The 26,139-nt window shown below is 41.8% G+C and overlaps 1 protein-coding gene across 3 annotated transcripts in view; it reads left to right on the top strand.

Annotated features, from left to right (window-relative positions):
- FAM83E (family with sequence similarity 83 member E) overlaps window positions 1–22,438 on the top strand; it is a 143,679-nt gene extending 121,241 nt beyond the window's left edge. For 2 of the 3 annotated variants that reach the window (XM_073602728.1, XM_073602729.1), the window contains exon 6: window positions 21,708–22,438. In XM_073602728.1, the coding sequence (XP_073458829.1) occupies window positions 21,708–21,941 (234 nt within the window). In that variant the 3' untranslated portion in view covers window positions 21,942–22,438. The remainder of the gene's footprint in view (window positions 1–21,707) is intronic. The other variant, XM_073602730.1, reaches the window with a different exon arrangement.
- Window positions 22,439–26,139: the final 3,701 nt, after the last annotated feature.

The raw sequence follows: 26,139 nt of genomic DNA, 5'->3' as shown, positions 1-26,139 counted from the left end.
GAATTGGATGCGGTTAAAAACGTGAAAATGTCGTTAAAAAAGTGAACCCAGCCTTACATAAAGTTTACACAGGTCAATGGACTAACTATGTGATAGTGCAGAGTTAATGTTAATAAAAAGGAGTGTGGACAGGAAATAGAGTGAATTACAGTGCCTTGAAAAAGTATTCATACCCCTTGAAATTTTCCACATTTTGTCATGTTACAACCAAAACATAAGTGTATTTTATTGGGATTTTATGTGATAGACCACCACAAATGTGGCACATAATTGTGAAGTGGAAGGAAAACGATACATGGTTTTTAAAATGTTTTACAAATAAATATCTGGAAGGTGTGGCATGCATTTGTATTCAGCACCCCTAAGTCAATACTTTGTAGAACCACCTTTCACTGCACTTACAGCTGCAAGTCTTTTTGGGGACATCTCTACCAGCTTTAAACATCTAGAGAGTGACATTTTTGCCCATTCGTCTTTGCAAAATAGCTCAAGCTCTGTCAGATTGGATGGAGAGCGTCTGTGAACAGCAATTTTCAAGCCTTGCCACAGATTCTCAATTGAATTTAGGTCTGGACTTTGACTGGGACATTCTAACACATAAATATGCTTTGCTCTAAACCATTTCCTTGTAGCTCTGGCTGTATGTTTAGGGTCATTGTCCTGCTGGAAGGTGAACCTCCGCCCTAGTCTCAAGTCTTTTGCAGACTCTAACAGGTTTTCTTCTACGATTTCCCTGTATTTGGCTCCATCCATTTTCCCATCAACTCCAACCAGCTTCCCTGTCCCTGCTGAAGAAAAGCATCCCCACAACATGATGCTGCCACCACCATGTTTCACGGTGGGGATGGTGTGTTCAGGATGGCGTGCAGTGTTCGTTTTCCACCACACATAGCGCTTTGCTTTTAGGCCAAAAAGTTCAATTTTGGTCTCATCTGACCAGAGCACCTTCTTCTACATGTTTGCTGTGTCCCCCACATGGCTTCTCGCAAACTGCAAACGGGACTGCTTATGGCTTTCTTTCAAAAATGGCTTTCTTCTTGTCACTCTTCCATAAAGGCCAAATTTGTGAAGTGCACAACTAATAGTTGTCCTGTGGACAGATTCTCCCACCTGAGCTGTTGACCTCTGCAGTTTCTGCAGAGTTACCATGGGCCTCTTGGCTGCTTCTCTGATGAATGCTCTCCTTGCCCGGCCTGTCAGTTTAGGTGAACAGCCATAGCTTGGTAGGTTTGTAATCGTGCCATACTCTTTCCATTTTCGGATGATGGATTGAACAGTGCTCCATGAGATGTTCAAAGCTTGGGATATGTTTTTATAACCTAACCCTGCTTTAACCTCCCTGGCGGTATTCCCGAGTTTGGCTCGGGATGGATTTTCAGTACCAAAAGCAGTATCCCCGAGCCAGACTTGGATCGCATTGCAGGATCCAAGAAGAGTTTACTTACCTTGTCCCCTGGATCCTGCGATGTCTCCCCGCTGTGATCTGCGAGTCGCCGTGTCTCGCTCGATTCACAGTGCCGAGCTCCGTTCCCTGCAAGTGTTGGGACGCACGGGGATGGAGTTCGGCGCCAAATTCAAAAAGTAAAAAACACAGTATAGATACAGTATACTGTAATCTTACAGATTACAGTACTGTATCAAATAATTACACATCCCCTTTGTCCCTAGTGGTCTGTCCAGTGTCCTGCATGCAGTTTTATATTATAAATACTGTTCTTTCTGCCAGGAAACTGGAGATTGTCCATAGCAACCAAAAAATGTCCGTTTACGTCAAAAGTACTTTTAGACCAGCTAGAAAACAGTGATAATAAATTAGAATCACTTGCAGAATTGAGCGGTAGTGATTTGTGGGGAAATTCGTCATCAAACATTAAAAGTAATGACAGCGACAATTCTGCAACTGAGCAAATTTCAGTGTTTTTGATTTGATTACATTATTGAACAATTTTTATTATTATTATATTATTATTTGTTATAATTATTTATAGTTATTTATTATATTATAATTTTTTATTTCGTTTTTCAAACTTTATCATACTCGGGATATCTACTAGACTCTTTTGGACAGATTTAAGTGAGTTATTCCTAAGAATTACAGGCCTACAATATAAAACGCCAAATTTCCATGCACAATAATGGTACCGCTTTCAGCATCAAAAATATGAAATAATCATACCGCCAGGGAGGTTAAACTTCTCCACAACTTTGTCCCTGACCTGTCTGGTGTGTTCATTGCCCTTCATGATGCTGTTTGTTCACTAAGGTTCTCTAACAAACCTCTGAGGGCTTCACAGAACAGCTATATTTATACTCAGATTAAATTACACATAGGTGGACACTATTTACTAATTAGGTGACTTCTGAAGGCAATTGGTTCCACTAGATTTTAGTTAGGGGTTTCAGAGTAAGGAGGGCTGAGTACAAATGCACGCCACTTTTTCAGACATTTATTTGTAAAATTTTTAAAAAAACATTTATTATTTTCCTTTCACTTCACAATTATGTGCCACTTTGTGTTGGTCTATCACATAAAATCCCAATAAAATACATTTAGTTTTTTGGCTATAACATGACAAAATGTGGAAATTTTCAAGGGGTATGAATCTTTTTCAAGGCACTGTACACTCTAAACTGACAGGGATTTAACCTTTCTCTAATCTATCGTAAAAAAATGGCTAAACATATATTTAAGCTGCCCATATATACATGATTCAGGACATTTGTATGCATGATGCATCGCTAGCTTTACACCAATGGTCACTACTGCTTTACTATATAGTCTTATTAAAGTGGAGGTCCGCCAAAAAAAAAATATTAAAAGCCAGCAGCTACGAATACTGCAGCTGCTGACTTTTAATATATGGACACTTACCTGTCCAGGGAGCCCGCGATGTCGGCAGCCGAAGCTGATCCATCCTTCGGCTCTCGGCTGCTACCGCCGCCATCCTCGGTAAGGGAATAAGGAAGTGAAGCCGCACGGCTTCACTTCCTGGTTCCCTACTGTGCATGCGTAAGTCTCGCTGCGCATCCTCTCAGGTCCCTACTGTGTCCTGGGACCTGTGTGTCTCAAAGAATACAGCGGGGGAGGACAGCGTAGGCGCCAGAATTGGCGTAGGTCACCGCAAGCGCCGCGGTGATCTATGCCAGGAAGTGGGAGCAAATCCCTGTAGTAGACAGGTATCTGCTCCCTCCTCCCCCCTGAAAGGTGCCAAATGTGACACCGGAGGGGGGGGGGGGGGGAATCCAAAAAGTGGAAGTTCCATTTTTGGGCGGAACTCCACTTTAAGCCATAGTATAAAAGGTGATCCACAGCCATATGTAACAAACATTGATGAATGCAGTTATACAGTATATATTCAGTAAAACATTAAATGCATCCATTGCAAGTACCTAAATCTGTCTTAAGAGCAGCCTCCTTTAGTACCCACTATAAAAGTAAAAGTGGGAAAACGAAGGAAAGCAGTCTGTGCTGTTTAGACTTCTATAGTACACATATACTGGCAGGAGGAGAGAGCAGAGGGAGCATCAGTGTGCTGCTGCTCCTATATTGTCCAATCACATGCTGAGGGTGTTTGACAAAAGGTTTTAGCCATGCTTTGCTGTCTGGCCAGATTAGCCCAGATCATAAAATTGGCTGCTGAAACTACAAATCACATGGCAGGTGACATACTTCCTATTTATGTACTCTGTGTATTTACAGTAACTGCTTCAATGGAAAGATCTTTTACGTCTGGTGATGCTTTCAATCCATAACAATGGATTTTCTTAGCTATTGTTTTCTAAGAGGCTTGGGAAATGCTACTAGACTAACATTAAAAATGAAGACGTACCCTTTTATTTGTGAACAGTTGTTCAGGGTGTGGTAGAGTTTGGGTCCTTTCTTTTAAACGCTGCCACCATCTTGTAGCTTATGCCAGCTTATACAGCTGTATAATAAGATTTCCATTGGCTTGTTGGTTACACCCACATCTCCGTGGCCATTGTTTGACAAATAACAGAATCCTGGTTGGCCATAAGCTTTTGTACACACTTGTATTCTTTACTGCAATGATAAGGGCTACTACTGTTGTTATGACTGAATAGAGAATCTAGGCTAAGTGCCAGGCATGGCACCACATACATCTGACCCACATTCCAGCTACGCCCTAATGATTATTTTGTTACCATGTTGCTTTGTTTTCCTTATTTAAAATCACCTACTGATATTTGGCTGAGGTTTGAAATAATGTAAGCTGGGAAAAGGATTTATGTTAAATGAGAAACTCACATTAACCACTTCAGCCCCGGAAGATTTTACCCCCTTCCTGACCAGAGCACTTTTTGCGATTCGGCACGGTGTCGCTTTAACTGACAATTGCGCGGTCGTGCGACGTTGCACCCAATCAAAACTGATGTCCTTTTTTTTCCCCACAAATAGAGCTTTCTTTTGGTGGTATTTGATCACCTCTGCAGTTTTTATTTTTTGCACTATAAACAAAAAAATAGCGACAATTTTGAAAAAAAACGCATTATTTTTTACTTTTTGCTAAAATAAATATCCCCAAAAAATAAAGAAGCATTTTTTTCCTCAGTTTAGGCCGATACATATTCTACATATATTTTTGGTAAGAAAATTTGCAATAAGCGTTTATTGTTTGGTTTGCACAAAAGTTATAGCGTCTACAAAATAGGGGATAGTTTTATGGCATTTTTATTCTTTTTTTTTTTACTAGTAATGTCAGCGATCAGCGTTTTTTATCGTGACTGCGACATTATGGCGAACACATCGGACACTTTTAGCACAATTTTGGGACCATTCACATTTATACAGCGATCGGTACAATTAAAAATGCATTCTTTACTGTGTAAATGTGGCTGGCAGTGAAGGGGTTAACCACTAGGTGGCGCTGTAGGGGTTAAGTGTGTCCTAGGGAGTGATTCCAACTGTGGGGGGAGGGGCTGTGTGTGACACATCATTGATCAACGCTCCCAATTACAGGGATCTGTGATCAGTGACAGTGTCATTAGGCAGAACGAGGAGATGCTTGTTTACATTCAGCATCTCCCCGTTCTTCCTCACCGTGAGACGATCTCGGGTGTCCCCACGGACATCAGGTCTGTGGGACCCGCGATCGCGGTCACTGAGCTCTTGGCGGGCACGCGTGCCTGCAAGCCGCCTCCTAAAGGGCAACGTACAGGTACGTTAATCTGCCTATACGTGCCCTTCTGCCGCAGTATATCTGCGTGAGGCGGTCGGGAAGAGGTTAAAATCATTTTCTAGTCTGCGCAATTTTCAATCATTTGTTTTTCAATCCATTTTTTATTCAGTTTTAAGAACAGATAAAAATTGCAAGAAGTAACAGAAATGGATTTGCAGTCAGATAGACAGTGGGACAGGTAAACCATTACTATTACCTGCTTTTCTGAATGCGCCAAATAATAGTCCAGTTAAAAGCATTTGAAATGAAAGATAAAAAACAAATCCATGTGGCTTTTTGTATAAGCTTAGAACAAGATTATAAAGACTATAACTGTGTTTCAAGTATACCAATATTATGGTATGTATAATAATGTTGACCATAGGATCAAGCTGTGTTCAAATATACTGTATTATATGGTATATTATATTCTCAGTCTTCAGTGTTTAACATATCTCCACTTTCATAAAGTTGTTTGGCTTGTATAGGATTCAAGCAATTTACACTGCTATTAACTGTTTAAAAAAATATGCGGTGTATCTCTATAAAGTTTAAATAGTAACTATATTGAAGGTGAAGGGAAGTGAAGAGATAAAGAGAATAAACATAGAAAAAGAGAAGGAGTGGATAAAAGGGGAAAGGCAAGAGCAACCAAAGATAGAGGAACAGGGCCAGGCGGCTGTCTGGGCAGCAGTGGTCATTTTGGCAGCAAATTTCGATTTAGTTTTAGTCCCATTTTAGTCTTCTGCAATTGTTTTAGTTTTAGTTGTATTTAGTCCGTTAAATCTCCAGTAAATTTTTGTCGACGGAAACTCATTTTAGTCGTCTAAAGACTAATGGGTGTAATTAAATTGTAATGCATTAGTTAACCTTTCTTTACAATTTCCAAACTTATCATATACTGCTGGAGTGAAAATCCAGTATGTAATCATTTATGGCAGGGGTCTCAAATTGGCGGCCCTCCAGCTGTTGCAAAACTACAAGTTCCATCATGCCTGTGGGAGTCATTCTTGTAACTGTCATCCTTGCAATCCCTCATGGGACTTGTAGTTTTGCAACAGCTGGAGGGCCGCCAGTTTGAGACCCCTGATTTATGATATTGAGGTATGACCATGCACTACAGACCAGTGTTAATTTTGAAGTCAAACTTCAATTTAGTTTTAGTCATAGTCTTTTGACTAAAATGGCATTTTAGTTTCAGTCCCATTTTAGCCTTTTGACTAAAATGGCATTTTAGTTTTAGTCGTATTTTAGTCATCTCAATTGTTTTAGTCGTATTTTAGTCTATTAAAATAGTATTTATTTAGTTGACTAAAATGTTTTAGTCGTTTTAGTCGATGAAATTAACACTGCTGGGCAGTCTAGATTAAAGTGGTTATAAAGGCACAAGGTTTTTTAATCTCAATCACAGCCAGTGAGCCAATCAGGAGATGAAGGGGGCAAGGCCGAGCTGCGTTTCTGTGTGTGAATGGGCGTGTGACCCGAAAAAAGAAGGATCCGGGCTGATCTGTACAAAACCATTGCACAGAGCAGTTAGTATAACATGTTTGTTTTTTTTGTTTTTTATATTTTTTAACCACTTCAGCCCCAGAAAGATTTACCCCCTTCCTGACCAAGCCATTTTTGCGATACGGCACTGCATCGCTTTAACTGACAATTGCGCGGTCATGTGACGTTGTAGCCAAACAAAATTGATGTCCTTTTTTCCCACAAATAGAGCTTTCTTTTGATGGTATTTGATCAACTCTGCGTTTTTTATTTTTTGCACTATAAACAAAAAAAGAGCGACAATTTTGAAAAAAAAGCAATCATTTTTACTTTTTACTAAAATAAATATCCCCCAAAAATATATAAAAAAACAAATTTCTTCCACAGTTTATGCCAATATGTATTCTTCTACATATTTTTGGTAAAAAAAATCGCAATAAGCGTATATTGATTGGTTTGCGCAAAAGTTATTGCGTCAACAAAATAGGGGATAGATTTTTATCGGCGATCTGTGATTTTTATCATGACTGTGACAGTACGGCTTTTGACACTATTTTGGGACTATTGGCATTTATACAGTGATCAGTGCTATAAAAATGCACTGATTACTGTGTAAATGTCACTGACAGGGAAGGGGTTAAACACTAGGGGGCGATCATGGGGTTAACTGTGTTCCCTCAGTGTGTTCTAACTGTAGGGCTCACTAGAATATGACAGAGATCACTGCTCCCGATCACTGGGAGCAGTACATCCCTGTCATGTTGCTAGGCAGAACAGGAAAATTACTTGTGTACATCTCCCCGTTCTACCTCTCCTTGCCACGATTGCGGGCCACCGGTGAACATCGAGTCTGCACGATCAGCGAGCACGCTCCTGCGGTGGCGTGTGCTCGCCCACTCCCTGCGGATGACGCAGCGATGTATGTGTACGTTGTTTTGTGCACCCATGCCACTTTTCCAACCTATATCGGCGTGAGCCGGTCAGCAAGTGGTTAAATCAAGGTTTTAATATTGCTTAACTTTATTCTCCCAATCAGCATTGATAATTGTTCTATCCTCCTGCTGCTAGCATTAGTAAATAGATAGGAAAGTATATCATATTTGCTTGTTTTAAACTTTTTTGTACATTTCTTTAGTTATTTCCTGGCTTCTTGCCTAGGCTAATGATGTCATACATCCCTGGAATCTTCAGGAGAGGGGTTTCATCAAGAGAAGGGGTTTTCTCAGCTAAGCACACTTTCCTGCATGCATGCTTGAGTAAAGGGTAGATGGATTCCTGGAAGTAAATGCTACATGAATCATTTGCCCTTACTCAAGATGGCCACAACCAGGAATACTAGGGGGTGTTTTTCAAAGTGATTTCTCATCAAAATAAAGCATAGAGACATGGATGGATGGATGAGTTTGCTTTAAATATAGAAAATGTATTAAATCATGTGTATGGTTTGTGGTGCTCAGATACAGTGAAGATTCGCTTTAAGCCAGGTACACCTGAGTAGAATTTCGTTGGAATGTTCATATAGAAATTGGTTGTCAGAACATTCTTGCCATTATTGAGTCAACTAATTTTATTCGAAAGCTCGGCCAGCAATTTGATATTTTGATATATTAACCTCTTCCCACCCGCTGGCTGTCAAATGATGGCTGGGCGGCGCGGCTCTCGTTCTGGGTGGACATCATATGATGGCCCTCCAGAACGACTGTTCTCACCATGGGGGTGCGCATTGCGCCGATCGGTGGTGTGGTGTGTCAGTTTGACACGCGGCTACAACGATCTCGGTAAAGAGCCTCTGACGGAGGCTCTTTACAACGTGATCAGCTGTGTCCAATCACGGCTGATCACAATGTAAACAGGAAGAGCCGTTGATTGGCTTTTCCTCACTCGCGTCTGACAGACGTGAGTAGAGGAGAGCCGATCGGCTGCTCTCCTGACAGGGGGGTCTGTGCTGATTGTTTATCAGCACAGGCCCCCCTCGGATGCCCGCCCAGGACCAACAGGATACCCCCAGGACCAGCAGGGATAGCCACCACACTGGAACACCAGGTATGACATCCTAGACCACCATGGAAATGCCATTCAGTGCCCAGGCAGCTGCCAATCAGTGCCCAGGCAGATGCCAATCAGTGCCTGTAACGAAACGTCCCACACTCCGCTTGAGTGCTTTCATCATATACCACTTCCTCCCAGTCTGAATATAGATATCAGATATTCCAGCCGCTCACAAGCACAAAACAAGACGATACTTGTTTAGTTGCTGAACATGGACTCTTTATTAGAACCAAAATACAAGTCTTATATACAGTAAAAGAGGAGGTTCCTCCCACCTGCTCATATTACTCTAACAATACACCTGTAACCAGAAACTTAATTAACATGAGCTAGTTTACTAAATCATTTACTCAGACTAGGTGACTCAGAGATATGACCCCTCAGGGTAGACTTCACGTCTCCTAGCTCACCGACTATACAATACACATTATCATAAATATCAACACAGAACTCCTTCATACAATAGCAAGGTTATTTAGCACAAACAACAATGGGTGAAAGACTCTTAAAAGCCACACTAGTAGACAACAGGAGACCCAGGGCTTTCCAGATCTCATTAATCAGCATTCCTTTCACATACATCTGCTATATGAGTCCCAAGCATGCAGAGACCATCATGGCCTCCTTAATAATGTCTTTTTGCATTACATAACAGAATATCTTACTAAATGCTTGTAGCTCCCTCAAATGCCAGGGCCCATAGTCGATAGGCAAGAGGCTAGCATTCAGTCCCCTCCAAAATCCTCTGTCCTGGGTGAGTCTGTCACAGTGCCCATCCCCAATGCCTGCCAGTGCCATCAGTGATGCCTATCAATGCCATCTATCAGTGCCACATATCAGTGCCACGTATCAGTGCCCATCAGTGCTGCCTATCAGTGTCCATCAGTGCCCAGCAGTGCCGCCTATCAGTGCCACCCATAAGTACCCATCAGTGCAGCCTTTCAGTGCCCATAAGTGTCGCCTATCAGTGCCCATCAGTGCCCACCAGTGGCACCCATGAGTGCCCATCAGTGCTGCCTATCAATGCCCATCAGTGCTGCATATCAGTGCCACCCATCAGTGTTGCCTACCAGTGCCCATCAGTTCCGCCTATCAGTGACCATCCTCATTGGTGCCGCCTTATAAGTGCCTGTCAGTGCCGCTTTATCAGTGCCCATCAGTGCCCATCAGTGAAGGAGAAAACGTACTTATTTACAAAATTTTATAACAGAAACAAAAAAAAACTTTTTTTAAGGGAATCAGGAAGTAAAACTTTGCGGCTTCTCAGCCTGGTTCCCTACTGCACATGCACGAGTCGCGTTGTGCGATCCCACAGGTCTCTGCTGTCTTCTGGGACCTGTGTGTCTCCTAAAAGACAGCGGGGGGGGGGTCCGGATATGGCGTAGATATCCACTCCACGGGTACCCGTGGATATCTATGCCCGGAAGTGGGAGCAAATACCTGGATTATACAGATATTTGCTCCCCCCTCCCCCCTGAAAGGTGCCAAATGTGACATCGGGGGGGGGGGGGGGATTCCGAAAAGCGGAAGTTCCATTTTTGGGTGGAACTCCACTTTAAGGGCTTTATATAAAAGCCTGTGATAAATATTATTATAAGCTTGAAAAGATCCTCCTATGATTCCTCTTTCCTGTGGTGGCTAATTTTGGCTTACATGCTGATACAAGGATCACTCCTTCCTCCTGATTAAAGTGCAGATCAAAAGCCACTGCTTCCTCCTGGCTATCAGCAGACTGCCTCAGACTGCTCCTCCAGTTGGCCACCTTTTGGGGCTTAGACAAATATAAAAAACCCTGGAGGGGCAGTCATTGCATTAGAACACTTAGCCAAAGGGAATCCTGGTGGGTATATGAATTGGCCTCTTTAGCACCCCGAGGATTAAATAATGAATTTGACCTCAATTGTTTCTTGGCTAATTTTTAATTATTATTTTTATCTTTATGGTTTTTAAAACATTAATATTCATTTTATGTATATACTCTACCTACAAAACTTGGTTTTACATGGAACTCCTTATGATTAGTATTGTCACCACAATACATACAGTAGTTTTAATATTACATTATTTTCTTCATTTTTAAATTTTAAATTTTAAATTTTATTTTTCCACATAGGTGGGGAATCAGTACATTAAAGGCAACTAGCTATTCAATTTATTCAAGTTGTGCGGCTGGGTGATATGGGGTCACTATCGCATTGATGGTGACCACATGTATCACCTCTACACACACAAGAAGATCACTATAATAATATAACCACTGGTAGTTAACACACTAGTACAAAATAAATGACCACAATCCAGTTTAAAGTGGGCATAAGAAAAATGGAGACTTTCAATGTATCACACATGAATTACCACTAGGGGTCGCTTGGAACAATGGTTGAACAGGCTTACATATGGGAATATAACAAACTGCCCACTAGAGACCAAATGTTAGTATATTCAGCATATGAGCAGTAGATATTTACCAGCCAGGTGTCATAATTTTAATAATATATGCCGGCCACAAGTAACTGGCAGTATACAAGTTAGATTGTGCCAACATAAGAGATCTATCAGGAAGTCGCCTCAATCTAATTATAATCATGAGCTACGAGAAAGTGTCAGCGATCGCCGCTATAAATAACATGGGAAGCATGTCAGCCAATCAGAATTCCCAGAGGAAGTCACAAGATTGTGACGAAACCGGTAAGAGGAGCTTGATCGGTTGACGAGGAAGTAAGCAAGGAGTCTCTTGCAGCACAGGCTTAGGATGGGGTGGACGCCGGGAACAGGGGCTGCAGATTCGGTCTCCAGGTGATGTTATCACCCCTCTGTCTATACTCAAAGGCGTGTTTTTATCATGAAAAATGTGAGTGTAAATCTGTGTGGAATTTAAGTTGCAATAAACCTGTTTTAGTTGTTATCACACTATTGCAAGCCTCTATTGTTTTCCACATGTGTTATATTTGAATAGACTGTTGATAGCCAGGAGGAAGCAATGGCTTTTGATCTGCACTTTAATCAGGAGGAAGGAGTGATCCCTGCATCAGCATTTAAGCCAAAATTAACCACCACAAGATCTTTTCAAGCTGATACTAATATTTATCACAGGCTTTTATATAAAGCCCCTAAGGTGAGGGTACATCTGGTGGAGGGTGTGTGCACACTGCATGAAGATATCATCACCATCATCACGTTTTATGTTTCATGTTTCCATAATGGACTTTTGAAATATTATATTATTAAGGATTTTTATGCAATACACGGAGCACGTACACTTTATTTATATATTTTTTTGGACATTTACTAATTACCTTGCATCACAGGATATATTTTCTGGTTACGTATTGTATTTGTGCTACACATGTATATTAGGTTTAAAGTTATTTAATTTATTTTATTTTTTAGCACCACACATTTGATATACCAGTTTGCATTGTCACATTTGGGGAAGTGTGGGAAGTGCTGGCAGCTGTTTTTTATTTTTTATTTTTATTTTATTTTGGATTTTCACTTTAGGGGAGGAGTTTTGGCCAAAAAAAAAAAAAACTAAAAGCCAGCAGCTACACATACTGCAGCTGCTGGCTTTTAATAATAGGACACTTACCTGTCCTGGAGTCCAGCAATGTCAGCACCGCAGCTGATGTTTCCATCAGCTGTCGGGTGCTGCGGCCGCCATTGTGGGTAAGGGAACCCGGCAGTGTAGCCTTACGGCTTTATGCCGGGTCCCTACTGCTCATGCGCGAGGTCCTGGTCCTCTCTCCTACTGGCCGGGCAACAGGGGGAGGAGGAAGGAGCCCGCGGTGACATCATGGGCCGCGGCGTGGACTCCCGGAAGTGGGAACAGGATACCTGTCAAAATACAGGTATCCTGCCCCCCCCCCCCCCCCTCTCCCGAAAGGTGCCAATTGTGGATCCGGAGGGGGAGAGGAGACAAATGAGCAGAAGTTCCACTTTTGGGTGGAACTCCTCTTTAAAGTGGTTGTAAACCCTTGACATGAAATATGAATCAAACATATCCCTCTATAGTGTATGTGTCTCAATCCAGAGCACTAAATTTTATTTCTGTCTACTGCCTCGTTCCTCTGCTATCAGCGTGAGTCACTTCTGACAGCTTTTTATGACACCAAGAGAAGAAAGGTGACAGGGGAGGGATCTCCAGCAAATAGCCTGTGATTGACAACCTCAGCTCTGTTGCTTTGTGCTGTGTGAAGGGGGATCCCTTCCCACCAATTAGATCTCACTGAGCTCTTCAGAGTGTAGCTTCAACTTCCCACCCTCTGCTTTCTGAAAACTCAAACATAATGTATAAGTCCTGAACTTTGAACTGATGTAGAGGGGAGAACGCTGCAGATAAACAGGTACAACTTATGTTTTAGGATTTGTTGAATCTCTGTGTATCACCTGAGGATAGCCACGTCAATGGGTATAAGTAGAGGGTTTACAACCAATTTAAGTTGCTTCCTCTTTTTTAGCATTGAGCATAGTGAGTTATTGTCTTAAAGCAAAAAACCACACAATATTTCTTTGCCCTTCTAGTACAACCCTTTCCATGCTCCACCACCACAGTCCCGATCCTCCTTTGGTGCCAGCCACCACTTTTTTCCAGACTGAATGACCCCAGCAACATTTAACCCCTTTCTGTGAACCCTCAGAAAATGTATCCTGGGCTCCTAGGAGAATAATGCAGAGAACAGGACCCATGTCACAATGTATTGTGAGCACCATTCCCTGCATCATCGAGGATCATCCACCAAAGCCAACAGAGATGAACCACTAACTCTAGAGAAGCTATAACCGGCAAATGTTTATATGTACTGTGTTTTTTATTTGTATTCATTTTTTTGTGTTTTTTTATTTTTTTTTTTTTAGTCATGAATTTCATGAATATTGTCCTGTCTTCATGGGCACAGCTAAACATAAAGACAAATCTAAAATCCACATGGCCCAGCACAAATTCTGAACATAGGGACCACTTTATAGCTCATGCAAAAAATAAAAACCAGATCTACCTTTGATCATCTGCAAATGTGATACCCTGGCTTTCTTCTTTCTTTTAGTATTTTCTTTAAACTGATACTGGCCATTTTGATACCGGCTTACAGTATATGCTTGAGTAGGTACTTTATTGGTAATGTATTGTACATTTATACCTACTGATTTGTAGATATTAACATAAGCCTTTCTAGTACATTTGCTGACATTTTCAAAATGAGTGCCAAGTGAGGTTTTTTTCCATATTATACCAACTTGATTAGTTTTGTGCAGTTTCTGTGTAATCATTAGAAACATAACAAGGCAGTATGCTTTAGATGACAGACTCTTCGATATTCTAGTAATGATAATGGGACTGAGAGAGCTGCCTGTCCAATACTGTGACACATGATGGCACTAAGAGGACTGATAGGAAATGTAGAGTTTTCCTTCTAGATGGGGGTTCGCTGTAATAGTACAAACACTTCTGGATGACTGTTGGGGAGAACAACAAATTGTAATCCCAGATTTAGAGGAAGCATATCAAGTACAAAGATGGTGGAAATCAGTGGAGTACATTTGCAAGGGGCCATATTATGTCTATTGAGGGGCACATTTAATAGATTCCAGAAAAAGGTGACATCACCTTTGTAGTTAACATTATAGTAATAACTGTAACTTATATGACACTCACCGGCCTCTTTATTAGGTACACCTGTTCAATTGCTTGGTAACACAAATTGCTAATCAGCCAATCACATGGCAGTAACTCAATGCATGTAAGCATCTAGATGTGGTAAAGACAACCTACTGAAGTTTAAACCAAACATCAGAATGGGGAAGAAAGGGGATTTAAGTGACTTTGAACATGGCATGGTTGTTGGTGGCAGACGGACTGTTCTGAGTATTTCAAAAACTGCTGATCTACTGGGCTTTTCACACACAACCATCTCTAGGGTTTACAGTGAAAGATCAGAAAAAGAGAAAATATCCAGTGTTAGCAGGTGTGTGGACGAAAATGTCTTGTTAATGTCGGAGGAGAATGGGCAGACTGGTTCAAGATGATAGAAAGGCAACAGTAACTCAAATAACCACTCGTTACAACCAAGGTATTCAGAATACCATCTCTGAACACACAACACATCAAACTTTGAAGCATATGGGCTACAGCAGCAGAAGACCACACCGAGTGCCACTCCTGACAGAACAGGAAACTGAGGCTACAACATCACAGAAGCATGGATCCATCCTGCCTTGTATCATAGGTTCAGGCTGGTGGTGGTGTAATGGTGTGGGAGATATTTTCTTGGCACACTTTGGGTCCCTTAGTACCAATTGAGCATTGTTTAAACACCACGGCCTACCTAAGTATCGTTGCTGACCATGTCCATCCCTTTATGACTACAGTGTTCTGATGACTACTTCCAGCAGGATAATGCACAGTGTCACAAAGCTCAATTCAACTCACCACTATCTTCTTGAACATAACAATGAAGTCACTGTACTCCAATGGCCTCCACAGTCACCAGATCTCAATCCAATAGAGCACTTTTGGGATATGGTGGAACGGGAGATTTGCATCATGGATGAGCAGCCGAATAATCTGCAGCAACTGTGTGATGCTATCATGTCAATATGGACCAAAATCTCTGGGGAATGTTTCCAACACCTTGTTGAATCTATGCCACGAAGAATTATTGCAATTCTGAAGGCAAAAGGAGGTCCAACCCGGTACTAGCAAGGTGTACCTAATAAAGGGGCCGGTGAGTGTATTTAGCCCAGAAAAAGGGTCCATAAACAAAAAGCAACCAGTTGAAAAATGATCTAAGAAGTGTAGCTATTATCAAACTGAGCCTTAATCAGTTTGCATTCCTAAGCTTGCCAAGAGGAAGGAATGAGTGGGCCCCGTGTGGCCCCAAAAACCCGTTTGACATACCGGATTTAATGCAGACCTGTGCTTTGTCCATGAAGTGCAAAACTACCAGTAAGCTTAAATCCCCCTCAGCAGCAATACATTGCTACCCCATTCCTGAAGACGGCCCGTCTGATTGGCTGAAACATGTAGAGATTGGTCCGCTTTATCGCATCATCACAACACACTTCTGGTCCCTGACTGCTTATGGGCAGATTTCCTGGGAACTTACCTGCTGTTCACACCGGTGCCAGGCTTTTAGGCACCCTTACATGTGAGTCTAATACTATGTTTTTTTATCTGGAATAAATGTTTTAAATGTTGCTGCGGAATGAGGCTTTTTCTGTCATTTTTATGAGGAACATCTGCGTTAGTACATAGAGGAATGAGGCACACCTTGTTACGTCCATTCATATGAGGAAACGACTATATTAAACCACATCAGCCCACAGAAAATCCACGGGGACTGCCCCACATGTGTGTTTGACCAAACTAGAAATACTTGGTCCATTTGGAGGGGTGAGTTCACATCAATGTGGGGGGGGGGGCACCGTCCTGTGAGCTCCGTCCTGTGAGCTCCGTCCTGTGAGCACCATCCTGTGAGCTCCGTCCTGTGAGCTCCGTCCTGTGAGCACCATCCTGTGAGCTCTGTCCTGTGAGCACCATCCTGTGAGCTCCGTCCTGTGAGCTCCGTCCTGTGAGCTCCGTCCTGTGAGCTCCGTCCTGTGAGCACCATCCTGTGAGCTCCATCCTGTGAGCTCCGTCCTGTGAGCTCCGTCCTGTGAGCTCCGTCCTGTGAGTTCCGTCCCGTGAGCACCATCCTGTGAGCTCCGTCCTGTGAGCTCCGTCCTGTGAGCTCCGTCCTGTGAGCACCATCCTGTGAGCTCCGTCCTGTGAGCACCATCCTGTGAGCACCGTCCTGTGAGCTCCGTCCTGTGAGCTCCGTCCTGTGAGCACCATCCTGTGAGCTCCGTCCTGTAAACCCGTCCTGTGAGCTCCGTCCTGTGAGTTCCGTCCCGTGAGCACCATCCTGTGAGCACCGTCCTGTGAGCACCGTCCTGTGAGCTCCGTCCTGTGAGCTCCGTCCTGTGAGCACCATCCTGTGAGCTCCGTCCTGTGAGCACCATCCTGTGAGCACCGTCCTGTGAGCTCCGTCCTGTGAGCTCCGTCCTGTGAGCTCCGTCCTGTGAGCACCATCCTGTGAGCTCCGTCCTGTGAGCTCCGTCCTGTGAGCTCCGTCCTGTGAGCACATACCAAGCACTTATCAAGCACGGACTCATATCCACTTTGTAGAGCACAAGCACTTTAATTGGGTTTTGGAACTTTTATTGCTTCAAGGATATTGATGTTTGCAACAAATTATCTGCATGGGACTTTTTAGCGATTTTTTTTCAAAGTCGCATCCGTTTCAAATGTGATATTTATGTAATATTTTTTAGCACTTATATTTATTTTCTATACATTGCTACCCCATTGCTTTGAGCCTCCAGCACTGACCTATCTGTTCTGTCATTTGCTGCTCCATCAGCCACTTCTGCCATCTCTTTTGCAGCTACTTCCGGGTCCCCCATTGTCCTCTTTGGCCATTGAATGGCCTCTGACTGTGTAACTTCTGTGGATGAGCACGGGTTACATCAGCTCCAAAACCAGATGCTAGGAAGATGGAAGAGTGTCCAGTGCACGGCACATGCAATGTATAGTGTACATGTAAATTAAAATATCAGAAGCAGCAGTTGTTTGTCAGAACAGACTTTGCACGTCTCTTCTATCAAAAAAATCTCTACTTTCTAACAATTTCTTATTTTTTATGTGTTATGTTTTATGTATTTTTTATGTGTTACTTCCGCTTTAATGCAGAGCAAATGCACTTTTACCAGATCTTTACTGAACCAGAAATTAAGAGACTGCTTCCAAGCAGAGCAATGGCACCACCTGCTGGTTAGTTAATATATAGCAATACAGTTGATTTAAGGCAATTCTGTATCCACAATAGAGCAGTGCCTTTTGCAGCATAATCAATGCAAGTACTATATAATAGCATTTGGCTCAGAGACATAAGTAAGACCCTGCTGTGCCCTGATGACTGATATGTCAACCATTTACTCATGTCTCTTGTGGTTGCATGCTGCATTTTTATCTTTAACTGTTCCAACAAACTTCAGCTAGGCTTAAATGCCAGGGATTCTAGAAAAAGAACTCCCCAACAGAATTACAGTCCTGAAAAAGGTTTTGTGCTCAGAATTACTTTTCTTTTGGTGCCTGTGTCCCCATTGGGGAGATTTCCCAACATGTCTGTTCGATCTAACACCCATAAAATACACAGGCAGTGAGTAGAAATTTACCAAATACAGGAGTTACAGACTGCCGCATACAATTTAGCAAACTGTCTAATCCTTCCCTGCTATAGTCACAAAAAAAAATGTCTGCTGTCTGGCTTTAAATATATCAGTCCAGGGAATGTATCAGTTAGGTGTGGTCAATATTTTTTTTGAAAATGTTCTATATTTGCAGTATCTATAACCAGGGCTTTTTTTCAGCGGGAACGCGGTTCCGGCACCTCCAGGACTGACTGTATGTAATGGCAAGGGGTGCTGGAGTGTACTGCAGGGTATTGATGCTCACTGCTGGGGGATCTATTCTAGCTGGAGGGGGATCTATTTTTGCAGGGGGTCTATTGTTGCTTAGGAGATCTATTGTTGCTTGTGGGGAACCTATTGTTGCTGGGGGTGGGTCTTATGTTGCTGGGGGGTCACTAGTTGCTGAAGGAGATCTACTGTTGGGGGAGGGGTCTATTGTTGATGGCTGCCAGAGAGTCTATTAATGCTGGCTGTGCGAGATCTGTTGATGCTACCGGCTTCTATTGTTGCTGGGGGGGGGAATTTTGTTGTGGGTGGTACATTGTTGTTAGGGGGATCTATTGTTGCTGTCTGAAGGAGATCTATTTTACTGCTTTTCTTGATATCATTACCAAATTCCATACAAATTACTTAGCAACACAAAATGATGCTTGGTTCTGTATTGTCTAAAATGGGTGGTACTGGGAGGTGGGTAGGGGATGGAACCAAGGGATGGTGCTCGGAGGTGGGTAGGGGCGGGGAAAAGGGGTGACTCGGAAAAGGGGAGTTCCTGCACCTATTGTCTGAGAAAAAAAACCCTCTCTATAACATAGCAAAGGGTACATGTATTTAAACTTGTGTCTGAGTAGGTGCGTGCATTAAGGTTAGTGTACATTCAATTGATTCCCCCATCCATGCCAGTATTAGTGGATGGAGGAATCTATATTGCCGGCTACTACTGTAGCTGCCCGAATATCCAAACAGTGACTTTTGTTGGGCTTTGTGGTGCCGACAAGGCCATCCCTGGTAAAAATTTCAGCCAAATCATCAGCTGTGTAGAGCTGGTATAGGTTTTACAGTTGCTACCATTTTATGTCAAACATTTATCTGTTTAAAGTTATAATATAGTTGCATAGCCCCCAACTCCCCGTAATATATAGGAACTGTCCCCTTTTTTTAAAAACCAAATCCCTCTGTCCCTCATACACCCTCAGTTATCCCTCTTTTTGGTCTGATGTGTACATCTCTATACAAAATGTGTTCTTTTAGTACCCAAAGTGTTATGATGCACTAAAATGTTTAACCAACCTCTATAGTACTGCATTTGTCAAAGTAAATATTAAGGAAAAATTGATGTAAAAAAGCACTTGTGTGGTTTATCCAATCATTGTCTGCATATTGGACCTTTGTGGTCCATGTAACTGAAACCATGGTAGGGATGTGTCCTTTGCCTACATGCTGTGTACTAAAAGGTATCCCTCTTTATCATTTTAGAAAGTTGGAAGGTATGTAATTGTACTTTTAAACCCCCTAGTTCTGTCAATATATCTAGCTGTGTAAATCAACTTTTCAAACAATAATATATATATATATATATATATATATATATATATATATATATATATATATATACTGCAGATAAGGCAGTCACTGTATAAATGTAGCCAAGCTCTGCCCATCCGCTGTGCAGTAGTGACAAACAATTATGGAAAGCAAATTACTCATCTAATAGGATTTATGAAGCTTTATTTGCTTTCAGCTGTTGCTTTTAACAGCTTCTGATCTCCAGTATGTACATTAGTGCATTGCAGTATAGAAGTCACCTATGACCCTGACAGTAAAAATCTTGAATTCAACAAGTACATAGAGCATAAATGTTCTTTTTTTATCACTTGCAGTATTTATACTGGTCTGGACCTGTGATGACAGCACAGAAAAAAAAAGGCAGACATAAATGGGATATATTTGTAAATGTGTCTGTTATCCCTGGACATGATATAAAATGCTTTAAAAAGTGTGCCATGTTCAGAATGGGAATGTTTGTGGATAATGGCATGTTCTCACACGTGTTAGGGCTAGTTTACACTTGCTTCAAAACATGGCTTCGGACACGCTTTGTTAAAGCTCTCTAAACGCCAGTCAAAGCTTTTGTCATAAAATGGTTAGCTTACAGTCCTGTTTACACCTTGATTTTGCTTGGTGCTTCGATGAGGCTTCGGTGGGGCTTCGGTGAGGCTTCGATGGGGCTTCGGTGGGGCTTCGGTGAGGTTTCGATGGGGCTTCGGTGAGGCTTCGGTGGGGCTTCAGTGAGGCTTTGATGGGGCTTCGGTGAGGCTTCGGTGGGGCTTCGGTGAGGCTTTGGTGGGGCTTCGGTGGGGCTTCGATGAGGCTTCGATGAGGCTTCGATGAGGCTTCGATGAGGCTTCGATGGGGCTTCGGTGAGGCTTCGGTGGGGCTTCGGTGAGGCTTTGGTGGGGCTTCGGTGGGGCTTCAAGAGAGCTTTGCCATAGACTTCTATAGAGGCTTTGAAGATGCTTTGAAGCACCACTAAAGCTACATGGGGAAAAATTTTTGAAGCAAAGCAAAAGCAAGGTCTAAACAGGACTGTAAGCTAACCATTTTATTTAGTGCCAGAGAGCTTTAACAATGCCTGTGCGAAGCCTTGTTTTGAAGCAAGTGTAAATTAGCCATTAATGTGTGTTGAAGCCGAAGCAAGTATAAATGAGCCCTTATAGTGTTTTTAAATGATCACCTTGTAAAACACCCTTTTCAGTTTAAAATAGAAATGAAGGGCAAAACATTTGTGTATAGATATTAAAAAAACAGAAAACATAAATATCTTTTTTTCCCTTTCTTATAAGTAATCACATTCCCTCTGTTCAATCTGTACTCAGCTGCATGAGAGCTGGGGGAAACAGCAGCACACTAAGCTTCCCAGTAAAAGCCTGTGCACAGGGGGCGTGTCAGGACATGCGTAATCATTGAAGGAGAGCAGGCTGAGTTCCCAGCATAGCTAGAGAACTGACCACAATGTGCTCTCCTGCTTAGTGTGGTCAGTTTTCAATAGGAAAGCAAGGGGACTGGCAGGAACACCAGCAACAGAAGAGAGCAAGAGAAAGCAACACAAAGAGGACAGGATACATTTTCATACAAGTACATGGTACAACAGGCACATATCAGAAATATGTGTTGGAAATGTTGGAGTAACAAACACTTTAAATTTATGAAAGAAAAGCCAATCATACTTACGAATGCAGGTTGGCAAGTGGGGATGGTGAATGCAGATTGTTAGGAAAGATGCACTGTGAGTGGGCAGGGGGTAAATGCCGGTTGTTGGAAGTGGGGGTGGGTAAGCTAGAGGTGGGATGTTGTTAGAAGGGTGAAGTGGTCAAATACGGAATGTGCTGTAAGTGTGGGGTGGTGGTGGTAGAGATGGCTAGGGGGAAGAAGGTAGACTGATAACTTGGAAGCTCTGGGAGGACTAGAGGGAAAGTGAGATTGGGTGGGTATAGTAAGAGTGAGTACAGTAGGACCTAATACTCATTTCACAGGGACAAACTTGTCTTTAGGGATAGGTGCACCTATGAGTAGAAGGTGAAGATTTTGAGCAAGGCGTGAGTGTGAAGTGGATGTGTGAGTGGATGAAAATCCAAATTGAAAACACTGCAGTTGTAGCAGTGTTTCCAGTCACATTCCTGAAGATTATATTATATTACTATAGGATAATTAGCTTTTAGAGGTAGAAATTCATCAACATGTTGGATAATATGTGAATTTTATTTTTTCCAGCAGGGTAAACGGTGGACTACAAAGGATACTCCAGCAATGTTACTAATGAGGCAAAGAGCTTTTCCTGTTGAAGAGCACAGAAACAGAGAGTCTTCCAATAGTACCCCTTTTCAGAGCCCAACAACTGGGACACCTATAAGACTACAAGGACAGTTAGTCCATGGAGTGTCAATGACTTCTTTGCCTAGACCATGGACTAATACAGCAAGACATGGAAGACTACAATACTACTGACCCACATTCATACCAAGTGGACATCTTCCTCCCCCTCTGGTATCACTATAATGTGTTGGTTTAACATAAATGCAGATTGCAACTTGCCTTTAATAACATTTCCTATACTTTAAACTGAGACCATTATGTATGCATACAAATGGTAAGTTAAATGGGTGATTGGTGAACTTGGTGCTATGCACAACTGAGAACAGTCCCGGTGGAGTAAATACAAAGTTGCTATTCTTCTTGCATCCCAAGTTGAAAGGACATGCTTAGCTGACAAAAAACCCTTGTGAATGCTGGAAATGCCATAGTAACCCTGGATAACTGGGGGTTCATACTGATTTAAGAGACTATAAAAAATATTTTCTTGCTCTAGTTATAATATACTTCTGATAATGTACTGAAAGGTGAATGTGTCTTAAAACACCAAAGGCAGCTCATATATTCATCACATAATGTTTTAATAAGATAACTGTACACCTTAAATTTGTTAATAAAAATATAAACCACAACTTGTTTAATAATAATTTTACCAAGCCTTTCCAACTGATGATGTCAGAATAATTACGTGAAGCCAGGTCATGTTTTCCTGTCTGATTAAATTAATTATTTTAAACTGAACCTATTGTCAAAATTTATAATAGGAACACCTGTAAAAGAAAATTATGACTGCTTATCAGGCCACTCTCTGCATTTTGTAGAGCTACATCTGACACTTCCATGTGTGTCCCCTGCTACATGTTGTGATTTCACTTGCAAGCTGCTTCATCCCTATTATACGCTGTAGTGACATTACGGGCATTGAGTGGAACCATAGGACCATTGCACAGCCTCAAAAATACTGCTGGGGAGATATCAGCGGCACTCGTAGCTCTGCAAGAACTACCGATTCTTGGTATGCCACTACAGAGCACAGTAGCATAGCTCCCAACTGTCCCTGATTTCGAGGGACTGTCCCTGATTTGGAGCAATGTCCCTCTGTCCATCATTCCTCCTCATTTGTCCCTCATTTTGGTCTAACCTGTATAGATGTATATAAAATGAACTTTTTAGCTATCAAAAAGTGTTTTCCAGTACTAAACCTTTCATTTGATTTCTAAATTGCTGCATTTGTAAATTCCAAAAGCCAATATAAAGGAATAGTAGTGGTAAAAAAAGCACTTGTGGGTTTAACCAATCTTGTTTTTTTGTACAATTCTCCTTTAAGGGGGGTGTGGCAAGGGGCGTGTCCTATGCCTGCATACTTTTACTGATAGGTGTCCCTCATTTCCATCTCAAAAAGTTGGGAGGTGTGCAGTAGTGATGCAGCAATCTGCGATTGTAACTGTAGCATGCAGCAGGGGCACACTATCTGATACACCCAAAATACTAGTGGTGCCTGTAGCTTTGCAGCAGAACTAAGACTAGACTTGTATAGCATTCAACACAATCTTTTACCATGTGTTTCTGTCGCTGTTATTTTTTCCTAGTGAATAGTTATGATAACAAATTGTCAGAAATGTCTCAATGCTTAATTTAGTAAGCTACATCGATCATTATTCGATCAATGGACAACAGTGCCCCCACTACAAAAATTATTTATAAAAATGAATCAAGCGGCCTTAATTAATTATTCCTGAGTTATTTTGCCATGCAGAAATTCTTTGAATAACCCAATAAGATTGGTGTAAGTACAGACTGCAGACTGAAAAATAAATTAATATTTATTTACAATAAGTCACTTTAAAACACCACTAACAGTCAGATTAAAAGGTTGACACTGACAATAAATGATCTTCACAATGAATTGCTTAAAAGATTCTGCTAAAATTTTGGTATGAATGTTGGATTAAATTTGAATAATCTATTTCCCCTCATAGACAGCATAATTATTGATAACTACCAGGCAGATAATAATCTGCATTTTATGGATTCCGACTGTTATTCTCCTGTGGAAAGAATAAGTGTTGAAATATGTAAAAGTGAGCAACAATGTAGCCAAAAAAACAAAACAAAGAAAAATATATATAAAAAATAATAATATAATGATATAGGTTATGTTGTCGTGAGAGAAGTATTAAAACAAAGGCTATCATGCTTATTCATTTAAGCAAACAAAAATCACCAGTAAAATATATATTATAGTTACCCTCCAAGGATGCCAGGTAAACTTTTAGATGGCCGATGACCAGAACCAAAGATGGCTGCTGATTAATGGGTGGAGTTTATCTTCCCAAAAATGGCATCTAGCTATGTTGGAGCTGTGTGTTCTCATTTCAGTGAAGTGTGTCACTCTTCAGATGAGATGTGATCATGATAAGGCAGTGTGATCCCGATGTGTGCCCCCCTCTCCTGACTCGCTATTTTTATAGAGTGGCTAAAAATACACTCATAAAACTCCAGAAACCTAGCTCAGAAGGTGTAAACTTTTTTACTCTTGGTGGATCAATTATGTGTTTATAGAAGCATTAGCTCCCTTGGCCATCAGGTGGCACTCCAAGACTAGAAATCTCTATGCAGTACTCAGATTTTTAGGGAGAATTAATTTTCTATAACACAGGTAAGTAATTCATAATGAGCTAGTATGCTATGCATACTAGCTCATTATGCCTTTGTCTTGTAGGTTTTTTTTTTTTTTAGGGTTTACAACCACTTTAACTCATCTTTTATATGATAAATTAATCTTGTTTTCTATAAAAGATTCAACTATGTTAGTTGGCCTGAAAACTTACAATGCCTTTGAGGGTCTGGCAGCTTTAACTCCTTGGGTGTAGCAACATTAAATGGGAAACTTTCACTGCACAGAGCAGTAATTTCAGAAAGCAATTAAAAAACATAAAAATAATTTGTACACTTTAAACTACTATTTGAATATGGTTACTTTATAACACACACACATTTATTTCTAACACTAATTATTACAAATAATCAAACATGTCATAATATTATGACTGAACCCATTTGAGATGATATCATACGTTGTGTCCTAATCACATCTTTTCGTAAAGTATTATATATATGGAAACAGTAATGTTCCTTTTTGTACCTTTTTACCAAAACGAAATGAGCCCTAACAGTGTCAATAGTTTCATCCTGATGAAATGCACATCTTTCTTACTATTAATGTTGCAATCATACATACTGTAAATCAGGGGTAGGCAACCTTTTGAGCACAGTGTGCCGAAAAATGTTTTCAAAGAAAATGAGCGTGCCGATTTTATAACAAAAAATGTCAACTTTACTCTCTCAATCACGAAAAAGGATTTTTTATAAAGTAAATGCTGTAAACTACTTGAGTAGTAGTGAGAAATTAACATCCATCACCTTCACAGCTCAGATTAGCCCCAATTCAAGCGCCTTCACACCTCACATCAGCCCCAATTCATGCACCTTCAAACCTCTGATCAGCCCCAATTGCTGCACATTCACATCTCCGATCAGTCCCAATTCCTGCACCTTCACACTTCAGATCAGCCCCAATTCATGTACCTTCACACCTCAGATCAGCTCCAATTCACCTGCTCATCTGTCCCACCACTGTAATCCCCTGCACATCTGCCCCACCTCTGTACCCCCTGATCATCTGTCCCACCACTGTAACCCCCCATACATCTGCCCCACCACTTTACCACCCTGCTCTTCTGTCCCACCACTGTAACCCCCTGCTCATCTGCCCCACCAATGTAGCCCCTTTCTCATCTTCCCCACCACTGTAACCCCCTGCACATCTGCCCCACCACTGTAACTCCCTGCACATCTGCCCCACCACTGTAACCCCCTGCACATCTGCCCCACCACTGTACTACCCTGCAGATCTGCCCCACCACTGTTCCCCCCCTGCTCATCTGTCCCACCACTGTAACCCCAGTAAATCTGCCCCACCACTGTACCCCCCTGTTTTTCTGTCCCACCACTGTAACCCCCTGCTCATCTGGCCCACCAATGTTCCCCTTTCTCATCTGCCCCACCACTGTACCTCCCTGCACATCTGCTCCACCACCATACCCCCATGCTCTTCTGTCTCACCGCTGAACCATCTTCTCATCTGTCCTAACACTGAACTTATCTGCTCATCTGCCCCACCACTGTATCCCCCTTTCTCATCTGCCCCACCACTGTATCCCCCTTTCTCATCTGCCCCACCACTGTAACCCCCTGCTCATGTGTTACACCGATGTACCTCCTTTCTCCTCTGCACCCCTTTGCACATCTGCCCCACTTCGGTACCCCCCTG

Source organism: Aquarana catesbeiana, linkage group LG10 (assembly GCF_042186555.1).
Source record: "Aquarana catesbeiana isolate 2022-GZ linkage group LG10, ASM4218655v1, whole genome shotgun sequence".
NCBI classification, from domain to species: domain Eukaryota; kingdom Metazoa; phylum Chordata; class Amphibia; order Anura; family Ranidae; genus Aquarana; species Aquarana catesbeiana.
Note: the sequence above shows the minus strand (reverse complement) of the source record. Positions and strands in the feature narration are given on the sequence as shown.